This window comes from Dendroctonus ponderosae, unplaced genomic scaffold (genome assembly GCF_020466585.1).
Source record: "Dendroctonus ponderosae isolate FM_Combo_2020 unplaced genomic scaffold, Dpon_F_20191213v2 Dpon_F_20191213_1, whole genome shotgun sequence".
In the NCBI taxonomy this organism is placed as follows: domain Eukaryota; kingdom Metazoa; phylum Arthropoda; class Insecta; order Coleoptera; family Curculionidae; genus Dendroctonus; species Dendroctonus ponderosae.
Window position 1 is genome coordinate 38,471,074 of NW_026017110.1, and position 19,488 is coordinate 38,490,561.

A 19,488-nucleotide genomic window follows, 5' to 3' on the forward strand; every position below is an offset into this window, starting at 1 on the left:
AAAATGTACATGCCCACTGGGTATATCAACATCAAATGACATCTTAACAACAATGTAAAACCAAATACAATCAAAAATAATTTGTACTTACGTTTATTTTTGTTGAAAACCATGACCTCGTGTTTTGCTGCTACTCACTCACATGTAAACAAACCGACACTGATGCCAAATATAGCAGAAATGCAGCGCAATAATTTTTACGCATGCCTTCAGGCAGTATAGTATATGATACACCGGCCCCGGACGAATTATTACGCTCTATGCGGGAAATAAAAATATATTTTCAGGAGTATCATATATGATACCATGGGTCTGAAGAGGCTATATCTCTAATCGAGCTTACCCATCTACTCTTCATTAATAAATAATCGATCGGATTCCGTGTATGGCCTCTGGTGATCTCCATTTGTACCGTCTCCTGACATGGTGTTGAAAGTAGGAGTTAGCTATTGATAGCTGATTGTCTGCACAGAATTCAATTGGCATCTCTCCACGTTCATTTCATACTTCCGTTCCATACTGGCCGACGACTGATCTTAGGTGCGAATCGGCTTTTAGTTCTCCGATTTTGGCATTGAAATCACCTAGAATTATTAAAAGCTCTCTGTTTGGAACTTTTGAGAATGCCTAAGAGAGTGGTCCATAAAAGTTGTTAATGTCGTCTTGAGACGATGTAGTTGAGGAGGCTGACCTGAACCTGAATAAGGTTTAGAATTACTGGCTGCGCTTTTATTTTTACGATCGCTACGACTGCTTTGTAGCCAAGTACAGTGTCCTTTAATTGTTTATGTATTATAAACGCGACCTCGTTGATGGATTGTGAATGATGATAGTATAAGTTTACGGCTCTGCGATACGTAGTGGCCAGTATTTTTCCAGTCATTTTCTTATATGCCAACAATGGCTAAGTCTTCCATGGCCTTTTCGACAATCGTCATTTTCCCGGGTTTATTAAGACCCTGAACGTTCCATGTGCAGATTCTATGCATTGACGACTTTTGGTTGTGTCTTTTTCCAGTAGGATATTTTCTATGGGAAGCTTGCTTACCTACTATCAGTAACCAATTTCACACTCGTGGTCCTGGTGCTCCTCGAACGGATCGCATGGCTTTCAAACGTCTTTTCTTGTACCTTGACTCATGAAAAGTTTGCTAGTGATATAAACAAGCCCAGTAGGATTCCTCTTCTTCCTGCTGTGCAGTTTCGCTACCGTTTTAAGCTGGTACAGCTACGCTTGTAAATAAGAATGATAGACACCGACGATACATCTGTACGAGGACCGCTGTTACCTTCTAATTTAGTTTAGTACATAAATGAATTGAACAACTCGAAATGAGAACAGCATAACATCGTCCACATGGTCTAAGTTAGAGCTAATTTAGTTAAGTATATTTCGCTATCCTAAACTGCAGTTTTATCGATGTCGTTCCAACTGGCTCTTTGCCTCCTCTATCTCTTTTACCCTGTCGTGGTTTCCATACAGTCATCTTTGTCCACCTCAAGCTTGATGAGCCAGCTGGCTATGCGTCTTGCTACTTCATCCAATTTTACTTTCTGTCTTATACGTTCGTTTCTTTTCGGTCTTGTAGTCTCACTCCAAGCACAGCTCTTTCCATTTTTATTTGACATCGTTTAATATTTTCCATTGTTGCCTTCTTTATGGAAGATGTTTCGGATGCATATTTTAGAATTGGTAGCACGCATTGATTGTATAATTTTGCCTTTACATACTGTGGTAGTTTTGTTTGAAATACTTGGGTTCTAAGTGTCCCGAATGCTGCCCATGTCATTTTTAATCGTCTGTGAATATCCGCTGCTTGTGTTTCTTTTGTTAGTGTGATTTTCTGCCCCAGATATATATATTCGGCTACCAATTCTATGTGTTATCTTCCCATTTCTTCCGGTGTTGCATTATTTGCATTCATCATTATTTTTGTTTTTGAGATATTGATTTTTAGCCCTATTCTCTGTGTAGCTGATTGCAGTTCTTAGCATTCTTTCTAGGTCGAACATGTTGGCTGCCAAATATCAAATCAATAGCCTCTGCCAAAGGTATGTTTGATAGGCATTTGTCATTTAAATGGCTTGGTGTCGTCATTTGTGTCTATGATAATATTTCCGTCCTCGTTTGGGGCATGGATTAAGGGCACATATGTATGGTCGGTTCGACTACAGCGGCTGATTATACTCATATGACTTTTATATTACTTGCGGTATTGTGTGTACCTATATGGTCCATTGTGCTGAATCCTTGTATGAACCGAGCCTGTTCTTCGGGTGATTGGGATGCTTCTAATTTATAAGAGAGTCGAGTTGTTAATATATTTGATAGAAGTTTATATAAGTGCGACATTTGTAGTAAAGGATAAGTTCTTCAGGTTTCTGTAAATACCTTTTTAAATATTTCAAATATTAGTATTACTTTGGAAGTTTTCCGGTATTTTTCCAAGTTTCAGAATTGATTGTAAGGTATTTGTTAGTAGTGGAGAAGTTTTTTCCGCCCATTTTTATCATATCTATTAGCACTTTATCCATCCATGCTGTATTATTGTTCTTATTTTTTTTCAATGCTACTTTAATTTAATTTTTGAATTTTTGGATGTCTTCGGTGTGGTGTCTTGTTAGCATGCGCCTTCTACTACGGCTTTTTTATGTGTCTGGTCCTTCTAATGTTTTACATGCGTCCAAGTTCTGGTAGACTCGTCCTATTGCTCTTAGAATGTCCTGTCTTTGGTGTACCTATTATTTGTCCTGTCTCTCCTATGTTTATTATTTCACTTCTTCTTCCGCTTACGTCGCTTATTTAAATATTTTGGGGTTTTTGTTATTTTCAATTATTCTGTCCATCATTTTTAAGTTATATTGTTTCACACCATTTCTTGCTTCTCTTCTAATTTCTTTGTTTATTACTTTCAGATCCTTGCCTATCATATTCAGCTTTTCGTTATTTCTCCTACGTATTACTTTCTTTATCTCTTTTGTTATCATTCCCAGTGCTTGTTTCTTTGGTGCAACTTTAAGGATTTCCTCTGCAGTGCTTATCAGTTTATCTGTTATGTAATAGTTTAGTGCATTACTGTCTGTTCCTTGAATCATTAGACCAATTTCCGGTGATGTATCAAGGTTGTTTCTGTAAGTTTCCTCGTGATATCTTTTTTCACTGAGCTTTAGGTAAAGTGTTCTTTTTATTAGTTGCTAACGTTATCTCTCTTTATTAGTTGATAATGCGTGTTAATGCGCTCTGGGCTGTGCGGAATTCAAGATCAGCTGTTTACCCGCTTAAACCATTTCCTCACCTCCGCAGTGATGTTTGGCATATCACCGCGGTCATTTCTGTCCTATTGTGCCCTTGTATTTTACTCCCTTATTATCCCTGTGTATTCAATGAATTCCAGAAAAATCTTGAGGGCGGTACGCATGAGCTGGCCTGGTAGTCATCCCAGGCTGCAGCTCGTCGATTTTTCTAAGCAGGTGCCTCTTTATGAGTTCTCCCTGCTGAGGAGACAAGTTCTTCTAGGGATATCCGACCGCCCCTATGGCCATCTTAATCCCGGAAACGGCAACTTTGAAACCTATTACCACGGTGAAACTGGAACGTTGTAACCTGTTACAGAAAAATAACCTATTTTCACACCACTAATCTAAATATCAGCCAGAAGGGTATATGCATTGTACAATGCCGAATTAAAAATCTGGCTTATATTCAACTTTCGTTCCTGTTGGTAGGCATTTTCATGCATTTAATTTTGCCTCGGTTCTCTGACGTTTTTGGCGGCACAACTGTCAGCTATTATCTCTATATGATCTCTTCATTTTTTGGCTTTGCGTTTTCTCTTCCGCGAATAAAAAGTTATTTTTATCGAAGTAAAATAATCAAGAAATTAAAAATTAATTGATTAAACTAGATTTTATTTCTGTTATTCAACGGTTTTAACGCTAAATATTTTATTACCATAAATTTTTGTATCGCCATCATTTCGTTCTTCTGTACCTGCTACTTAGTGGTGAAAAAATGTTTAAAGGCAAATTAAACAATTTGACCTTCTAGTTGTAGAAATACAATACGACGTCTTAGTCACCGCGGTAGACACCACCGGGATGGGGATGGGCTAGGCCGCACAATTATATAAACGTGGAAAAATACCCTCAATTCTCATTCAACTGTTACACTGTGACAGAGGCATGTACGTACATCCGTAAAAAATAACTTGTAAAAGAGAAACAATATTTGTGACTCAGATTTTAATTCTCGCACATATATTACGTACCATTTACGTACGTCAAAGCATGTAAGCACTTATTCAATCGGTGTGAACATGAGTTACCTTATGTAACTGAAACCAGTACATACCAAGCACTTTTGTTACTGATTATCAAACGGAAAAACAACACTATACTTATCAGATGCAGTTGAAAGTACTTATAGGTACCTACTTGTGGCAAACATATAAGATCCCACTTATCTATCGTGCAGATTTTACTCAAGTGAATTGTTTTTCTTTAGATAATAACTTTCAGAGAGTTTATATACCAGAAACTGGAAAATAAATTTGCTAGTGACTACAGTCATTAAGTTGCAGTGGTTTCAGAGTGGGGCAAGGCGTCGAAATGATTTTAAGGTAACTAATTCTCTCGGTGAAACATACAAGAATCATAATTTTAAAAAGTGTATTTTTTAGATTAACTTTAGGAATTTGCCTTTTCCTGGCAGCTGCGTGCGTTAATGGAGACGATCATTTTGAAATACCATATCCCGCTAACTGTTCAACGAGAACGTTGTGCTCGTAAGTAGTACTAGTAATTTGTATTTTACATTCACTAAATATAAAATATTGAAGTAATACGTAAAATAATAATAACAGTTTTGCATACTGAGCAATTTAGCATAGACTCAATTTGCATACGTCAAACTTAGTTTTTATTGTAGAAATTAATTTTATCAGGTATGAGTGAAGTGCTTGATAACTTTAAAGTTTTTGTTTTAGGTAGGTAGACACATAATTTTTACCAATTGCTAAGAAATAGTGTCTGATTCTGAGTTAATTAGCTTACAAAATCAAACAGACTTTGCTCCTGAATGTCAATATTTAGTACATCATATATGAAAAAACCAAAAATGAGCTTCAGGGTTTCCGACACCGGTTTCAATTCAGTCACCGATTTTCCCCCACAAAAGCAAAGCATTTCCAAAATAATTTTAAAGTAGGCTCCATCCAGTATTGTCTAAAACCGACGATTTTGCAAACATTTTAGCCGTGCATTCTCCATACAGACATGTTTGTATAGGAAATAGTAGATACGAATAAAATTCGATAGAATCGGGAGAGGCAACCACATGCAATTTTTGCAATCATCTGACTTAAACAAAGTAAAATATTTGTTTGCAAATATTAAAATTTTTTAATTGACCTGCAAATTATAGTTAGCCTTCCATGTGCATCTGTTTTCTGAACATCTATTATATTTTTTTACCTCCATTTAGTTACAGAAAAAGTAAAAATATCCATTGGAGAGAATCATTTTCAATGAAATGAAATAAAGTAAATGTACTCCGTGCGCTCCAAAGAGTTTTGAATTCACATGTAAATTATATTTCTATATTCTATGCACATGTATTATTTGAAATCTGTGATGTAAGTAATGTACAATTATAATATTTTCTTTGTTTGTGATATATGTTCAAACGTCCAGTATCAACCCGTTTCACATAAAGCTCAGAACAAAATTCTGGATCTCCGGCACTCTTTTCTTCTATTTGAGCGGTCTGTTTATCAGATGCTTTCTAAATCTTCATTAAGTGAGCTGTTAAACAAACACTAACTTGACCTTCTTATTTTTGAGTCGCACCAAGATCTCGCATGTTAAGAGCGGCTATTTGAAAGCATTATTGCAATAATTTTTAAGTGAAACAGAATAAATGAGTAAAGCAAGTAGGGATTTTACCAGATGCTGTCCTCCTTATCCCTTCTTTCCACCGTGATACAGATATGTGCCAACATATTTGTTGGAAGAATATTAGTTATTGATCAAGTAATTTCCAAACTTACTTTAGCTGCATTTGGAGAAATTATTCCTTGCAAACTATGTATGCAAACTTGTGAACTATATCACCTGCAATTTAAGGTCAGCTGATGGGGACTAATAGGCCCAAGATGGGTCCTGCAAGTGCTTGACTGTAGCATAGCCCTCTGGTCTCTATATATCTACTATACAGCTTCATTATTTCATATAATTTCTTTTTTAAATACCTTATGGAAATAAGAAATAGGAAATTACATTATAAGTAATCAACATCATTTAATCATAAGTGTAGCCTCATTCAGTGAGAATCCAATAATATCAACAACAACAGCTACTTTGAATCCTAAAGAGCATTAAAAATATGTACTTTTGTGAAGTAGTTTGTTGACAAAAACAACTTAAAATGTTCCAACGTGTTACAATATCTGAGTGGAAAATTATTTATTTTGTCATTCCCAGGCTTCAAGTATCATTAGCAATCCAATATCAATATTAATATCGTTAATTATAACAATTTAATGCTTGGGCTGTTATGATTGTGAACTTTCAGAGAGCACAGAATTAGACGACCCGATTGGAATGAACTCTACAATGCAGCTTTTTTAAATGCTGATGATGGAATCCTGCAATTCGATCTAACAAATGGAGCAGGTTCCAAGTTGATCATGAAGATCTCTGGAGTTGTAGACAATCGCTTTCGTGTTATCATCGAAGAACCAGATTTACATCGATATCGCATACAATTTTGTTTGGAAAAGGAGCCAGAAACTAATGAGTAGGTATAAGTATAGTGAGCGTTTTCAGAGAATTTTGATGCGAATGTTTCCGTTAATAACCATGCTGATTTATTATAAATTTAATATTTTGATAAATAATTCAACCTCAGCTGATTCGGCCTTGAAGCTAAAATATTCAAAAACTTTCGTATTCAACTTACGTTAACTTGTTATTAACGGAGTTAAGGTAAATTTAATATTTAATTAATCAACTAATGTAATGAAAATGCAGTACTTTGTGCAAGAACATAATTTTTAATTTTTAAACATTCGTTAATTAAATAGTCATACATTTTTCATTTCAGGCTAACTGTAGATTATCTTGGTGATGATGCTCTGATTGCTTCTGACGGCAATGGAAACAGGTTATATGTTTCGTTCCAGCCCATTTCAATCGAATTTTACCACGATGATATACTTGAAAGCGTATTTGATGGAAGCAGGCTCATCATGCAAAATGTATGTACGAAGTAGTGAATCAAGACTGAAAATTGTAATTACTGTGAAATACTATACAAAAAACTCCAGTGAGATACTATAAAGATATGTTTTTTTTAGACTGAGGAATCCCAAGCTTTTACTTTTACGGTCAAGTTTAATGAAGCCAAACGTTTAATAGGTCTGCACGAACATCCAAACACCGTTAGCCTAATGCATACTGCTGATTATAAAGTCGATCCCTACAGGTTGAAAAATGTAGATTATGGGATTTTTGGGTATTCCATAAATGTAACACAGTCGATGTATGGATCCATTCCGGTCTTATATGGTTTTGGGTGAGCAATGCTTAGATCTTTATGAATATTAGAGCAAGTTTTATTTGTGTGTTCTATCTACATACCTAATTCTTTACTTATTACCTTCACTTTAACTGAAACATTTTATGGTTTAATACATTTTCATTTGAACACACAGGGCAAAAGCTAACTACTGCATAAAAAGTAAGATTTCTTTTGTGAAGCCGATGTTAGAACCTCATACGCAGCTGCATAAAAAACTAATGACTATTTAGAGATTCTTTTAAATCTCATATTTTATGCTAGTTTAATGTATAGATATTTAAAAATGTATTTAATTAATTTTCCAGCTCAAAGTCAGAGACAGGAACACCTGTTACTCTTGCCCGCAATTTATACAGTACTTAACACTAAATTCCTTGTCGACGATAATTTTCATTCAAACCCGAAATAAGTTACTGATATTTTCCTGAACATGTCTCGATTTACAAGAAACAAACATATATTTTTTTTAAATCCTCAATCATGTACAATGCGATATTTACTCTTTCAATAGAAAAATATTAATTGGTTGTTTCAGGGAACATACATCTGGAATATTTGTCCACAATGGGGCGGAAATGTGGGTTGAGATAGATACTGATGAAATGTCAGCATATTTTATGGTAGATGCAGGACTTCTAGACTTATTCGTCCTCATGGGACCCACTTTGCCCAAAACTGTTCGACAGTATACAGATTTGACTGGAAAGCCTCATTTACCACAGGTGAGCATTTGGATTTTTAGACTCCGGACGTTCTCAAATTTCAGATGATCGGAAAAGTTGAAACATTTTGAGATTGAAATTTGAGTTTGAATATGTTGCACATAAATTCTACTTTTAATATGTCTTTGCAAAATCTTTTGTTGTCTGATTAATTACAGATTTGCATTTTACCTGTAAATCATATTGTCTAAATCATCATATACTGACAAATACATGCATGCTTCGGAATAATATGTAGTTATAATACCGTCAGTGTTGTATCTGGTTCGTGCAAATTTACTTCCGTAAATATGTATGCGAAGTTTCTACGGGTAGAGCCGTTTCTCGCTTCTCAACTTTCATTTTTTTCGGTCTGTTCAATCTCCATCTTGTAAACCTACTTCTAGGTGGTCTTCCGCGCTTTCTGAGCTCCCGATCCATTTCCATATTTTTTAGGCCATCTATTTCCATGCATTCTTTGCAAGTGCCCGTACCAGATTAATCTGTTGGTATCTATTGTGTCTAGAATATTGCCTTCGACGTTCATCTTGTGTTATGGTATCATTTATTACGTGATATAGTCTGGAAATATGACAGCTTCGTCTAAAAAACCCTTTTCAACGGCCATCAACCTACCTTTAGCTCTTTTATTCATTTTCAAAGTCTTCGCTTTTTAGGTGCATATGTTTTCTACGATCGTTTTACACAGTACATTTCGTATTTTTTTATTTCTGAGCTCCAAAATAACGAGTTTAGTTGTCGAATTACTCCTTTTCTTCACCTATCTTCTTAGCGATGTCGCTGGCACTTTTTCCGGTGGAAAAGAGGGGTACTAAGTAAGGTACTTAAATGAAGAAAAGCTTCTGATCTTATCGTGCCCCACTTCTAATTCTTGTCCTTTATCTCCTACTACTATATATGTAGTTGGCGTCGTTTTCATCTGCACTACAATAACAAGGTCATCCGCGAATGGTGGGGTATATAAGGTACCGCCATTGATACACACGCACATCTTGCAACATTTCCGCTTCCAAGATCTCAGGGCTTCTTTGAGATATATTTTATACTATAAGGGAGCTAAGGAGCAGCCTTGCCTTAGACCTTTCGTCTCTTGAAATTCTTGGGAAGTCGCTTTCCTTTCATTACTGACCTTGAGATCGTTGAATAAACGGCTTTCGATACCCTCTATACATTTATTGAAGATGCTGCTAAGATGTTCAAAGCTACATTTGGCGCTGCCTGCAGTAATTTAATGTTGAAATTGCCTAGGATAAGATCTTTGTGTCTTATCTGTGTTAATGTTGTTCTTATTTCTTATGGTGTTATGGATGTGATGTTTTCATTAATGGACTCGCCTTTATCCATTTCTTGATTTTGTTGAATGAATTTTGTTCGGTCCTCAGTTAATAGGCCTTTGTAGTAGTAGTAGTTAGTTTACCCATTCTATATCTTTGTTATTATCCTCATTTCGTTCAACATTTTCCAAGTGTTGTTTGATTTATTTTATGGTTGTTTGGTATTTCCTTTACTTCCATCTGCTTTTTCACATGTTTTCTCCTAGTATTTGTTTCTTGCTTTCATGAGTTATGTTTGAGTTTCTTTGTTATTAGATCGGTAAATAAGTTGATCTTGGATGTTGTCTTTTTGTTATTAGCCACATTCTATGCACTTTTTTTTCTTTTATACCAGAGCTTCTAGCTTTGTTATTTATCAGGGTTCACACTTGGAATCCTTACACTTATCTAGTTCTCCCGGAGTTTCTTTAGCTGCTTGGGGGATGCAGATTTTCAAAGCTTCGTACATAGTATCCGGTGATCCATTTGCAAAATTTACATCTTCGAGTGCTGGTCGTATTTGATATAAGAATCTAGTGGAGCCATCTTCCAGTCCTTCAATGTTGTATCTTACTGTTTCATGTTCTCATTCATCACATTGCTGTTGAGAATATGTTTGCGGTGAATGGTTTTCAAACATAAAGTATTTTCGGCCTTGTCAAATCATTATACAGGGTGTTCCGTAAATATGTTAAAATATTTAGGCAGTGTTCTCCTAGTCATTTTAGAGGGGGTCTTCCTGAGAATTTTTTTAATTTGAGGTCTCATTTTTGAAATATTTGATCTCCAAAATGGAGAAGAATATTAGTTTTTGTGGTTTTTTCTTTAAAACGGTTAAACATTGGAAACTTCAATTTTGGCACCCATTATAAGCTAATTGAGTGCCATTCTGTGATAGTGTTTCAGTTTACTTTTATACAGGGTATAAATATGGAACTCCTACTTTTGTTTTATTCAGATTTTTTTTGTGTGTATCGTTTCGGCTTGATCAAAACTTTCGAATGCCGTTGAATTGGGAGAGGTCAAGCAGCTCCTATAAACTCGCCTCCTGGGGCCGTTAAAGAAATACGGTATATTCAACAGAAGTGAATACAATCAAATAACTTCGGGAAATAATATTTAATACTTCTAAGGAAATAAGAACTTCAGTGCAAACTTTACGGTCTGTAAATTTTAATTTCATTAAAAGACTGATGCTAAGTTAACATTGGAATGGTTATTTAAATTTAAATTTGCTCGTTTATATCGTTGCACATATTTTTACTATGTTTTTATTTACGTGAAATTTCTTAAAACTTAATAATTGTAATCTGAACCAAAATACACAAGTTAGAAAAATAATTTAGGTTGTTAGGAATCAACTAATAATGCGTACCAAAATTGTTATATGAAAACTTTATTAGATTTACAAAAATTAACTTAATTACATACACATTTTGAGAACGACAAAGAAAACGATTTTATGGTTTTGCGGGCAAAGTAGTAGTTTTAGAAGAAAACAGTAAGAGATAAAAAAAGTTGGCAAATAGCTTCTAGTAATTAACAAGATCATGTCGAGAAAAGTTTAAGTGCGCACAAAAAGTTCTGAATAGAACAAAAGTAGGGGTTCCACATTTCTACCTTGTATAAAAGTAAACTGAACTACAAAACATTTTGATAAAATGGTACTCAATTAGCTTATAAAGTATGCCAAAATTGAAATTTCTATGTTTAATCGTTTTAAAGGAAAACAACAAAAACTAATATTTTCCGACATTTTGGAAATCAGATAACTTAACAACGGAACCTTGAATTTAAAAAAATCTCAGGAAGACCCCCTCCTTAATTGACTAGAAGAACACGCTGTTATAATATTTTAACATATTTACGGAACACCCTGTAGAACTGGTCCTTCTGCGCTGCAATGGCATCATCGTCAGAATCACATACAGCGATCATGACCACATTATACCTATAAAATTTCATTTTAACCTGCAATATTTAATAATTTATTTGATCCCAGGACTTCGTGTTCTTTTTGCATTTCTTGTTTATTGCCAACGATACTTTGCTGCAACCTTTCTCTTCTTTTGGTACCCTTGAGTGTATATGGAAAGTCCCATGATTTTCTTCTGTGCCTTGACTCTTCTTCTTGGTCTCGGTCAATGCCACTATATTCACTTGAGGTTTGTAGATTTCTCTGAAAACTTCGTCTTTTTTAGTTGAAATCACTTGAATCTTCCACGTTTCAGTTTCCATAAGCTTTCTCTTGGCCAGATGATGCCGTTATTGAGAAATTTAGCATTGTTTATGATTTTGACAAGTGATGGAGTGCTGGTCTATCGCCTTTGAGTTTCCTTCCCATACGAGTTTACCTTCCCATAAAACTGTCTTTCTGAACTTTTTAGACCTGTTATCCTCTCATCATAGCTCTTCTCCTCTTTCAACTAAAATGCATGAAATTCAAGTAGAATGCCTACATATAGTCTACTCTCAAAGCCATTGACCCCCGGCTTTTTGCCTGTACCCTAGGCAGGAGCCCTCACATCGTCGCAGCCTGATTAACTCTGGTTTTTTAACGGTGTATTACTCCTCTTTCCCTCCTCCTGCCTCTCCTCTTAAGTGGAAACGCTCCAGACTTGGGACTGACGTAGCGGAGTTAATCTAATTTACTTCCGTACTAGACCAAATTAAATAACAATTTATAGAATGCTTAATATTTTTTAGCTCTGGGCTTTGGGTCACCATCAAAGCAGATGGGCCTATAACAACACCGAAGATGTAAAAGACATAATCGGAAAATTCGACGAGTACAGGTTTCCCATGGACGTACTGTGGTTGGACATCGAATATACAGCGGATCGCAAATGGTTTACATGGAACACTACTTCTTTTCCCGATCCCATTGCCTTACTGGACTGGGTTGAAGAACAGGGTCATCGAAAACTAGTTCCAATTTCCGAATCTAATATAAAAGTTGACCCAGAATATAAAATCTATGATGACTGTCTGAGGAACGACTACTTCATCAATAATGCCAATGGGACGCCGTTCGTTTCAGTCTGCTGGGCGGGAGATGTCAGTTGGATAGACTTTTTGAATCCGGAAGCTAGGGAGTATTATGCCCAGTTGCATTTGTATGAAAACTTCCCTTCCACGTCCACTCTAGGAGGTTATTGGAATGACATGAATGAACCGGCCCTTTTTGATAACACTTACGAGCGTACGATTCCTTCCGAGGCCGTACAGTATGGAAATGTAAAGCACCGCGATGTTCACAATATGTATGGGTTGCACCAAGTGAGTACACCATAGCGTTGTGATGTGAATATATCCACAATTACCTATTTTGCTTAGGTCATGACCACTCACCAAGGTTTAATGAATCGTGACGAAGGTAACTTGAGGCCCTTCTTGCTATCTCGCTCAATATTCGCCGGGTCTCAGCGATATACTGCCAAGTGGAACGGAGACACTGTTTGCACTTTTGAGTACTTGCGTATTTTGGTACCAATGACGATATCTTCAAACTTAGCCGGTTTGGTGTTTTATGGAGGAGACGTGCCAGGATTTTTCGGGAAACCTACTGACGAACTTGCTAGTCGGTGGTATCAAGTAAGTAATGTATTATCATTTATCTACTTCAAATTAGTTAAAATGTTATCTAAGTAAAATATCAAAATGTGTTTGGTGAAAGTTCCTTTTATAGTAAAAACCTCTTTCTTAAATGTATGTTGTAAACAGGGTTTGTTTTTCTATCCATAGCATTATTTATTGAGACCTAATATTCCAAAACAAACATTTATTCATAATACAGTACGCAACAACAGTTAAATAAAATGTTCAAAATATTGCACAATAACTAAAGACCAGAATTATGGCACAAGCTCGGTTCAGAACCATTTCGTTCGGCAACGCCCGCCACTGCGTGCATACCTATAGTCTCCAAATATGTTCATCAGTTCCCGAGTTTTGAATGAAAACTCATGTATTTGTAAATTTTTTCATATACTTTCATAAAAGTCTTTGCCGCTGATCTGACGATTTCAATAGTTTCAAATTACATTTTGGATTCATATAAATCCCACTTCGGAAAGAACAATTCTCTAGACGATCTAACCGGAAGGTAAATTCTGAGTGCCATAATCCTTTCCGGAAGTAGCTTAAATATATCTAAAGATTTGGGGGATTTTTGTTCTAGCTTTTTATAGGTTGTAAGTATCACATTAGTACTAATTGTTAAAAAATATATCGTTCCTATGATACTATATAGAATATATCTACATATCTAGCCTCTATATCCCCAGAGCTTAGAAGCTATAGCATAAGGATATTCTAAATATTTTATAATGTGATCAAATTTGTTAAATTTAATCCATCCAAGCCAACCTCTTTACAGCTTGCAAAGGCAGCTCTCAAGACCCTTCATTGAAAAGTGTCACAGCTATTCATAACTATTTTTCAACGGATTGCAAACCATAATTGAAAACAATCAAACATTTATTTTGTAGCGATTTCCATATGTTTTGAAAATTAGACTTTATTGAGTTAAAATAATAGTTGAGAAATGTCTCTTCTTCTTATGACACCGTCTCCTTCCGGAGATTGGCGATTCAACTGGTTCTGCATTCTGCAATTCTGCAAATTGCAGCTCGGAAGATTTCAGTTCAGGTCCTGCCGAACCATCAGCGCAGATCATGAATCATAAATTTTGTCTCCTGCCTACGGATGTTTTCCTCTCGATTTTTATTTTGGTCATTAGTCTGAGCAGTGCGTATCGATTTCCTCTCATGCTATGTCCGATGTATTGGAATTTGCTCTCTTTATGGTATGCAGCAACTTCTTCGTCTTGCCCATTCGATGAAATTCCCCAGCATGAGGTTTCAATTCCAAACAGGATATTCGGAGGATCTGTCTGTATATATAAATTTCAAATGCCTCCACACAGTCCTTTGTAACAGAACCGCTTTATTTGAGTCATAATTCATTAATAAGAGCCCCAAGATATTTTATAAATAGTACCTACTTGAGATGGCAGCTTAGAAACTCTAGTCAACATTTTTTACAATCGCGTATAATTACAACCGATTCCGAGGTATGAATGAAAATGTAATTTTTTTGATTAAATTGAGTCTCACTTTAGAAGTCAGGATATAAGTTTCACATCTTTCGATGAAACGAGAGGTATCGAAGGATATATATGGAAAAATATATTTTTGAACGATTGGATATTTTAAACGGTTGTAGGGTTACATAATCTTTTAACTTCAACGACCCTAGGAAATTTTACTTCTAACTTCGTAAAAGTTGGGAATATCAATCCCATCCGTGAAAACTATAGCGAATTGCATCTACTGCAAAATTTATTCCACTTAATATGTTCAACGTGTTCTGGTAAAAGTCTTTTAGCAGATGGTAACATCTGATTGATCAGTAAATGCAGTTCACGGGGCGTTCCTTCTAAATTGTCATGGTACATGCTCAACTCATACTCACCACTTTTATAAAGAAACACATTTGTTAATACATGAAAGTTAATAGGCAGGATAAAACAATTTAAAGTGAAATAATGCTAATGGTTTACTCAGAGGACATTATCGATCTAATAGATATGACCTAGGTTCAATGTTGAGCAATTTAAACACAAAATTATCAAATTTGTTGTTTGAGAAGGAAAACTTCCACTTTTTTTAGTTTTATCTACACTGAAAAAACATTTTGTATTATGCTGAAGTCAAGTCAAAGTTAAATAAAGCTTACTGATCTAGACTGGAGCATGGATTCCATTTTACCGTGCCCACGCTGATCTTTCGACAGAGCGTCGGGAGCCATGGGTATTCTCAGAAGAAACTCAAGATTTAATACGAGAAGCAATTGAATCCAGATATAAGCATCTTCCGTATTGGTATACGTTGTTCTATGAACATACTGTTACGGGTGATCCTCTTGTTCGTCCACTGCTTTATCACTATCCCAATGACGAAGCTGCTTTCGATATTAATGATCAATTCCTTGTTGGTGAGTATCAAATTTTTAATATAGTAACTCTATTTCATCCCATCACCATCATCGAATCTCCTAATTCACTTAATCGCTATTTGTTTCTTGTCCTGCCTGTACTGCCTTTTTCTGGAGGATAATAATAATATCTATGCATAACTGAAAATATTAAGAATAATCATTTTAACACGCACGTTTCTGGACATCAGAGAACTGCTGTTCCAACTTAGCCAGGTGGTCATTTAGTAATATAAACTCTGGTTGATTTTAGGATACTATCAAACTTTAGAATAGTTTTTTTTAAATGGGAGTGATATATGAATACACAATTGGATCTAGTATTTTTGTTAAACAAAACGCGAATCTGCCGATATGCGTAGGGGTTTCACAATTTTTTTGGACCCGTTTGTTCTTTTAGAGCATCCGGAGTTCGTTCATGTTCTTATGCTATATTTTAAGGCAAATTGAAAAATGTCTAATAGACATGGAAATTTTATTTTCTTAAAATGGACATTTTATGCCTGGAAATAATATTTCCAGGCATAAAATGCAAACGAAAACGCTTCGAAAACCGTTTTGCAGCTTTTCGGGTTTGCAATAAACGATAAGTGACATTTCAAAGAGTAAAATAGGATTTTGGTTTAATTTAAGATATTGCTCGTCAAACGTCGTTCAACGAAATCACCAGAAATATTCAAAATATATGGTGATATTAACACGGTTGCTTTAATATACGCTCTAATTAGTTGGCGCAATTTTAAGCTAACAGAACTTCCAGAAAGCTACGACTTGCAATAATGCTTGCAATATTTGAACAGGTGTCTCATGCGAAAACTCATTTGTCTATTGGGATATGAATAGCCGACAACCCAAAAAATCTATATTGGAATATCGTTCTTCATAATCATATGCTCCGATCAGTTACGCATAGGAAAGTTATGGAAATTTGAAATAGCTTTTCTTAAAAATGGTGTTTCAACTGTGAAAATAACTCGGAATCTTCCACGTTCAAAATTGAAACTTAAAGGTTGCAATTTAATAGCTTTTATCAATCGTCCAAAGACATATTCAAAACTATTTTTGCTGCGTGCTCTTTGGACGCAAATATGTCACTCTATCTCATCGCTTATTCTAGTGCAATTTGTCTAGATTCTTTTAAATAAATAATAAAAGTCTCATTTTAACAAAGGCAACCTCATCGCATAGTAAATCAAAAGGACAATGAGTTTATGAACTACTAAAACCCAAAATGCAGCAACAAATGAATTGCCAGGAAAATTTAAAAATTGCAGTAAACAGTATTGCATAATAAGCAAATGAAACACTTTATTATTATTTTTTTAATTTTATTTCTTTATTTCAAATTACATTCAATTGATACATGCACATGTACAAAGAATCCAAAATGAAATGGCGTTAAAAATAAATTCACAAAGGACACATTATACTAAAAGATACTGTTGTTACATATTTAAATAATCTTTAAAACTATAAGGCTCTAACTCAATTAACATCTATTTTAATCTAGTAACACTTTGCAAAGTAAATGCTGAAAGCAGCCTGATTTGTTACACAAAAGAAGTTAATAAAATGTCAGTAATAAAGCTGCAGGAAAGCACCATGAAAAATTCAATAAGAATTCGCCAAAATTTCATCAAACTGTCTGAATTTGCAAAATATATTGGAAAGAATAGCAAATATGTTTCTTTCCCATGTCCACACAGTCAAGAAATTTATTGAATCTGAGCAACTTGTTTAATGGCTGCTTTCGTTTGCCTGGTCAAATTTTCAGTTTAGGGTATTTTAAGTTTCTTGTTTGCTAACGGCACGTTTCACCTTGTTCTCTTTCTCTCCTCATTCTAGTTGTTGTGTTCTTGTAACTATACATATATTAATCACATATCTACACACATTTTACAGTTCTTATAGATTTGTTTGCGATATTTCAGGCAAAGATATCTTAGTAGCAAATGTATACTTTTCGGAAGCAACTAGTCTTCGAGTTTACCTCCCAGGTGAAAATGAGTTCTGGTATCAAGCAACTGGTCCATCAGGTGTATTCGAAGGTGGCCACTGGTATACCATCCCAGTTGATATTTCATTTGTAAGTTTATCTAATTCATACTAAGCGATTATTTTTTACCGCTAATATTGCAGACGCCAGTTTTCTACCGATCTGGAAGTATCATAGCACGCAAACCGAGAGTTGGTAGAACCACAGCCGATATAAAAGACGATCCGCACGAACTTCACGTTGTCGTTGACGATGTAAGACTTATATATAAACTGTTACTTTTCATGTTTTTCATTCATTTAACTACTAGTGAAGGCTAAATGCTGAGAAATTACTATTATACCTTCTGTGAAAAGAAATATGTGACCGAATTGCTCGTGAAGTATCTGAATATTTCTTCTTGCTTGGTTTTTTGTTGTTTTTTAAAAAATAACAATTCATTTTTTTTTATGTTTCTCAGGAAGCATGTTTCCTTTAAAATGAAACGTTTAAAAGAATACCTATTTACCTGACATTACGTTAGATTGTGCACAGGGTATTCCTATCAAGTAAAGTGTGTTTACGCTTAGGCGGTATTACTTGTTTCTCATAGCGTAACTAATATCTAATATCGGTACTTGGACCTAACTAATCAGTACAATTTATACTGCAACTAAGATTTTAATTCAAAATTAATTTAAATCAGTTGAATAAGCATCTGCTAATGTATATATACATAGAGTAAACGCATGTAACGAAGTTACTCGGCCGTGAAAAAGAATTCAAATTGTCCAGCAAATGATTGCGTAGCTAGTAAATAATAGAAAATTTGTTGTCCTAACCTAAACATAAGTACGCTCTTCATCTGTATGGGCGTATAAAGTTCGTCGGAGATGAAAATGTCACACTATATCTTTATATACCTAAATCATTTTATTGTGTTGAAGGATGGATTTGCTGAAACCAGAGTTTACATTGACGACTTCGAGAGTTTTGAGTATTTGAATGAGAAAAAATACTTATATGTTAATATTGAATGGGACGATGAAACCCAAATGGGAACCGTTACGTAAGTTTAATAAATTACGGCTCTATATTATACATATATTCATATTAATCGATTGTTTCTTGCAGTCCAATCGATGGAGCCAGCGACTCGAGCAAATTTACATTCGAAATTGAATCAGTGATTATTTACCGAAATAATGGTAAGTAAAAAAATAGCAAATATTAAAGAAAATATTGAATGAAGGTTAATTGGTAATACATTTTAACAGAAACGCATAACGGAAGAAAATTAAGAAATAAACGATTGTGATTTTTCAGGAGATGGAACTCACAGCAAGCAAACAATAAAGCAGACTCGTGATGGCGTTCCTTTAGTAAATTTCAATGTTTTAGAAGGTCCTCTCTTATTGTAAATTTAAATAAATGATCACGTAAATAATCCGACTTAATTTGAGTTTAATTATATTGCTGGGTAGCTTGCGTTTTTTTCCTTGATGTTGATTCAATCTAATACATATACCTTTCCTAACATCATCATCAGCGTATCCTAGCCCACTGCTGGACATAAGCCTCCCAAAAATTCACCCACAAAGTTCGGTCCCGAGCCTCCTGCATCCGTTAAGTTTACTTATAAGTCTACTTATACGTTTATATGTTATAAGTCTCAGATCGTCTGACCCGCAGATTAAACAGGTTGTAGCGGTAGAGTGCGTTGGAGTAGGGTGTATCGGCAACACTGTCCTTTTTCCTCGTCTCTGACAATGAATTGAGATTAGCCCCGTCTAGTGTCGAGAATGGATGTAATCCTTTTTCAATCACCTACTTTCATGTAAAGACTGTTCGGCACAATAAAGTGAAATACTGTACTCAACCAAAGTCGTATAATTCGGTGTT

General features: G+C 35.1%; 1 protein-coding gene across 2 annotated transcripts; it reads left to right on the forward strand.

Moving 5' to 3' along the window:
* The first annotated feature begins 4,528 nt into the window (after window positions 1-4,528).
* Window positions 4,529-19,043, forward strand: LOC109534276 (neutral alpha-glucosidase C). Of its 2 annotated transcripts, none has more exons than XM_048663754.1 (14): window positions 4,529-4,619; window positions 4,668-4,784; window positions 6,572-6,796; window positions 7,103-7,256; window positions 7,356-7,573; window positions 8,115-8,301; window positions 12,321-12,893; window positions 12,951-13,208; window positions 15,362-15,611; window positions 17,543-17,697; window positions 17,751-17,861; window positions 18,534-18,655; window positions 18,721-18,794; window positions 18,913-19,043. In XM_048663754.1, exons 1-14 carry the CDS (start codon window positions 4,609-4,611, stop codon window positions 19,005-19,007), a joined length of 2,550 nt encoding a protein of 849 aa, XP_048519711.1. In that variant the 5' UTR covers window positions 4,529-4,608; the 3' UTR covers window positions 19,008-19,043. The 2 variants fall into 2 exon arrangements, with proteins under 2 accessions (XP_048519711.1, XP_048519726.1); XM_048663769.1 differs by having other exon boundaries at window positions 4,680-4,784.
* The last annotated feature ends 445 nt before the right edge of the window (window positions 19,044-19,488 follow it).

Coding starts and splice junctions, on each gene's coding strand:
- LOC109534276 (XM_048663754.1), top strand. Junction 15,612..17,542: donor TAATGATCAATTCCTTGTTG/GTGAGTATCAAA, acceptor GCGATATTTCAG/GCAAAGATATCTTAGTAGCA. Junction 18,656..18,720: donor ACCCAAATGGGAACCGTTAC/GTAAGTTTAATA, acceptor TGTTTCTTGCAG/TCCAATCGATGGAGCCAGCG.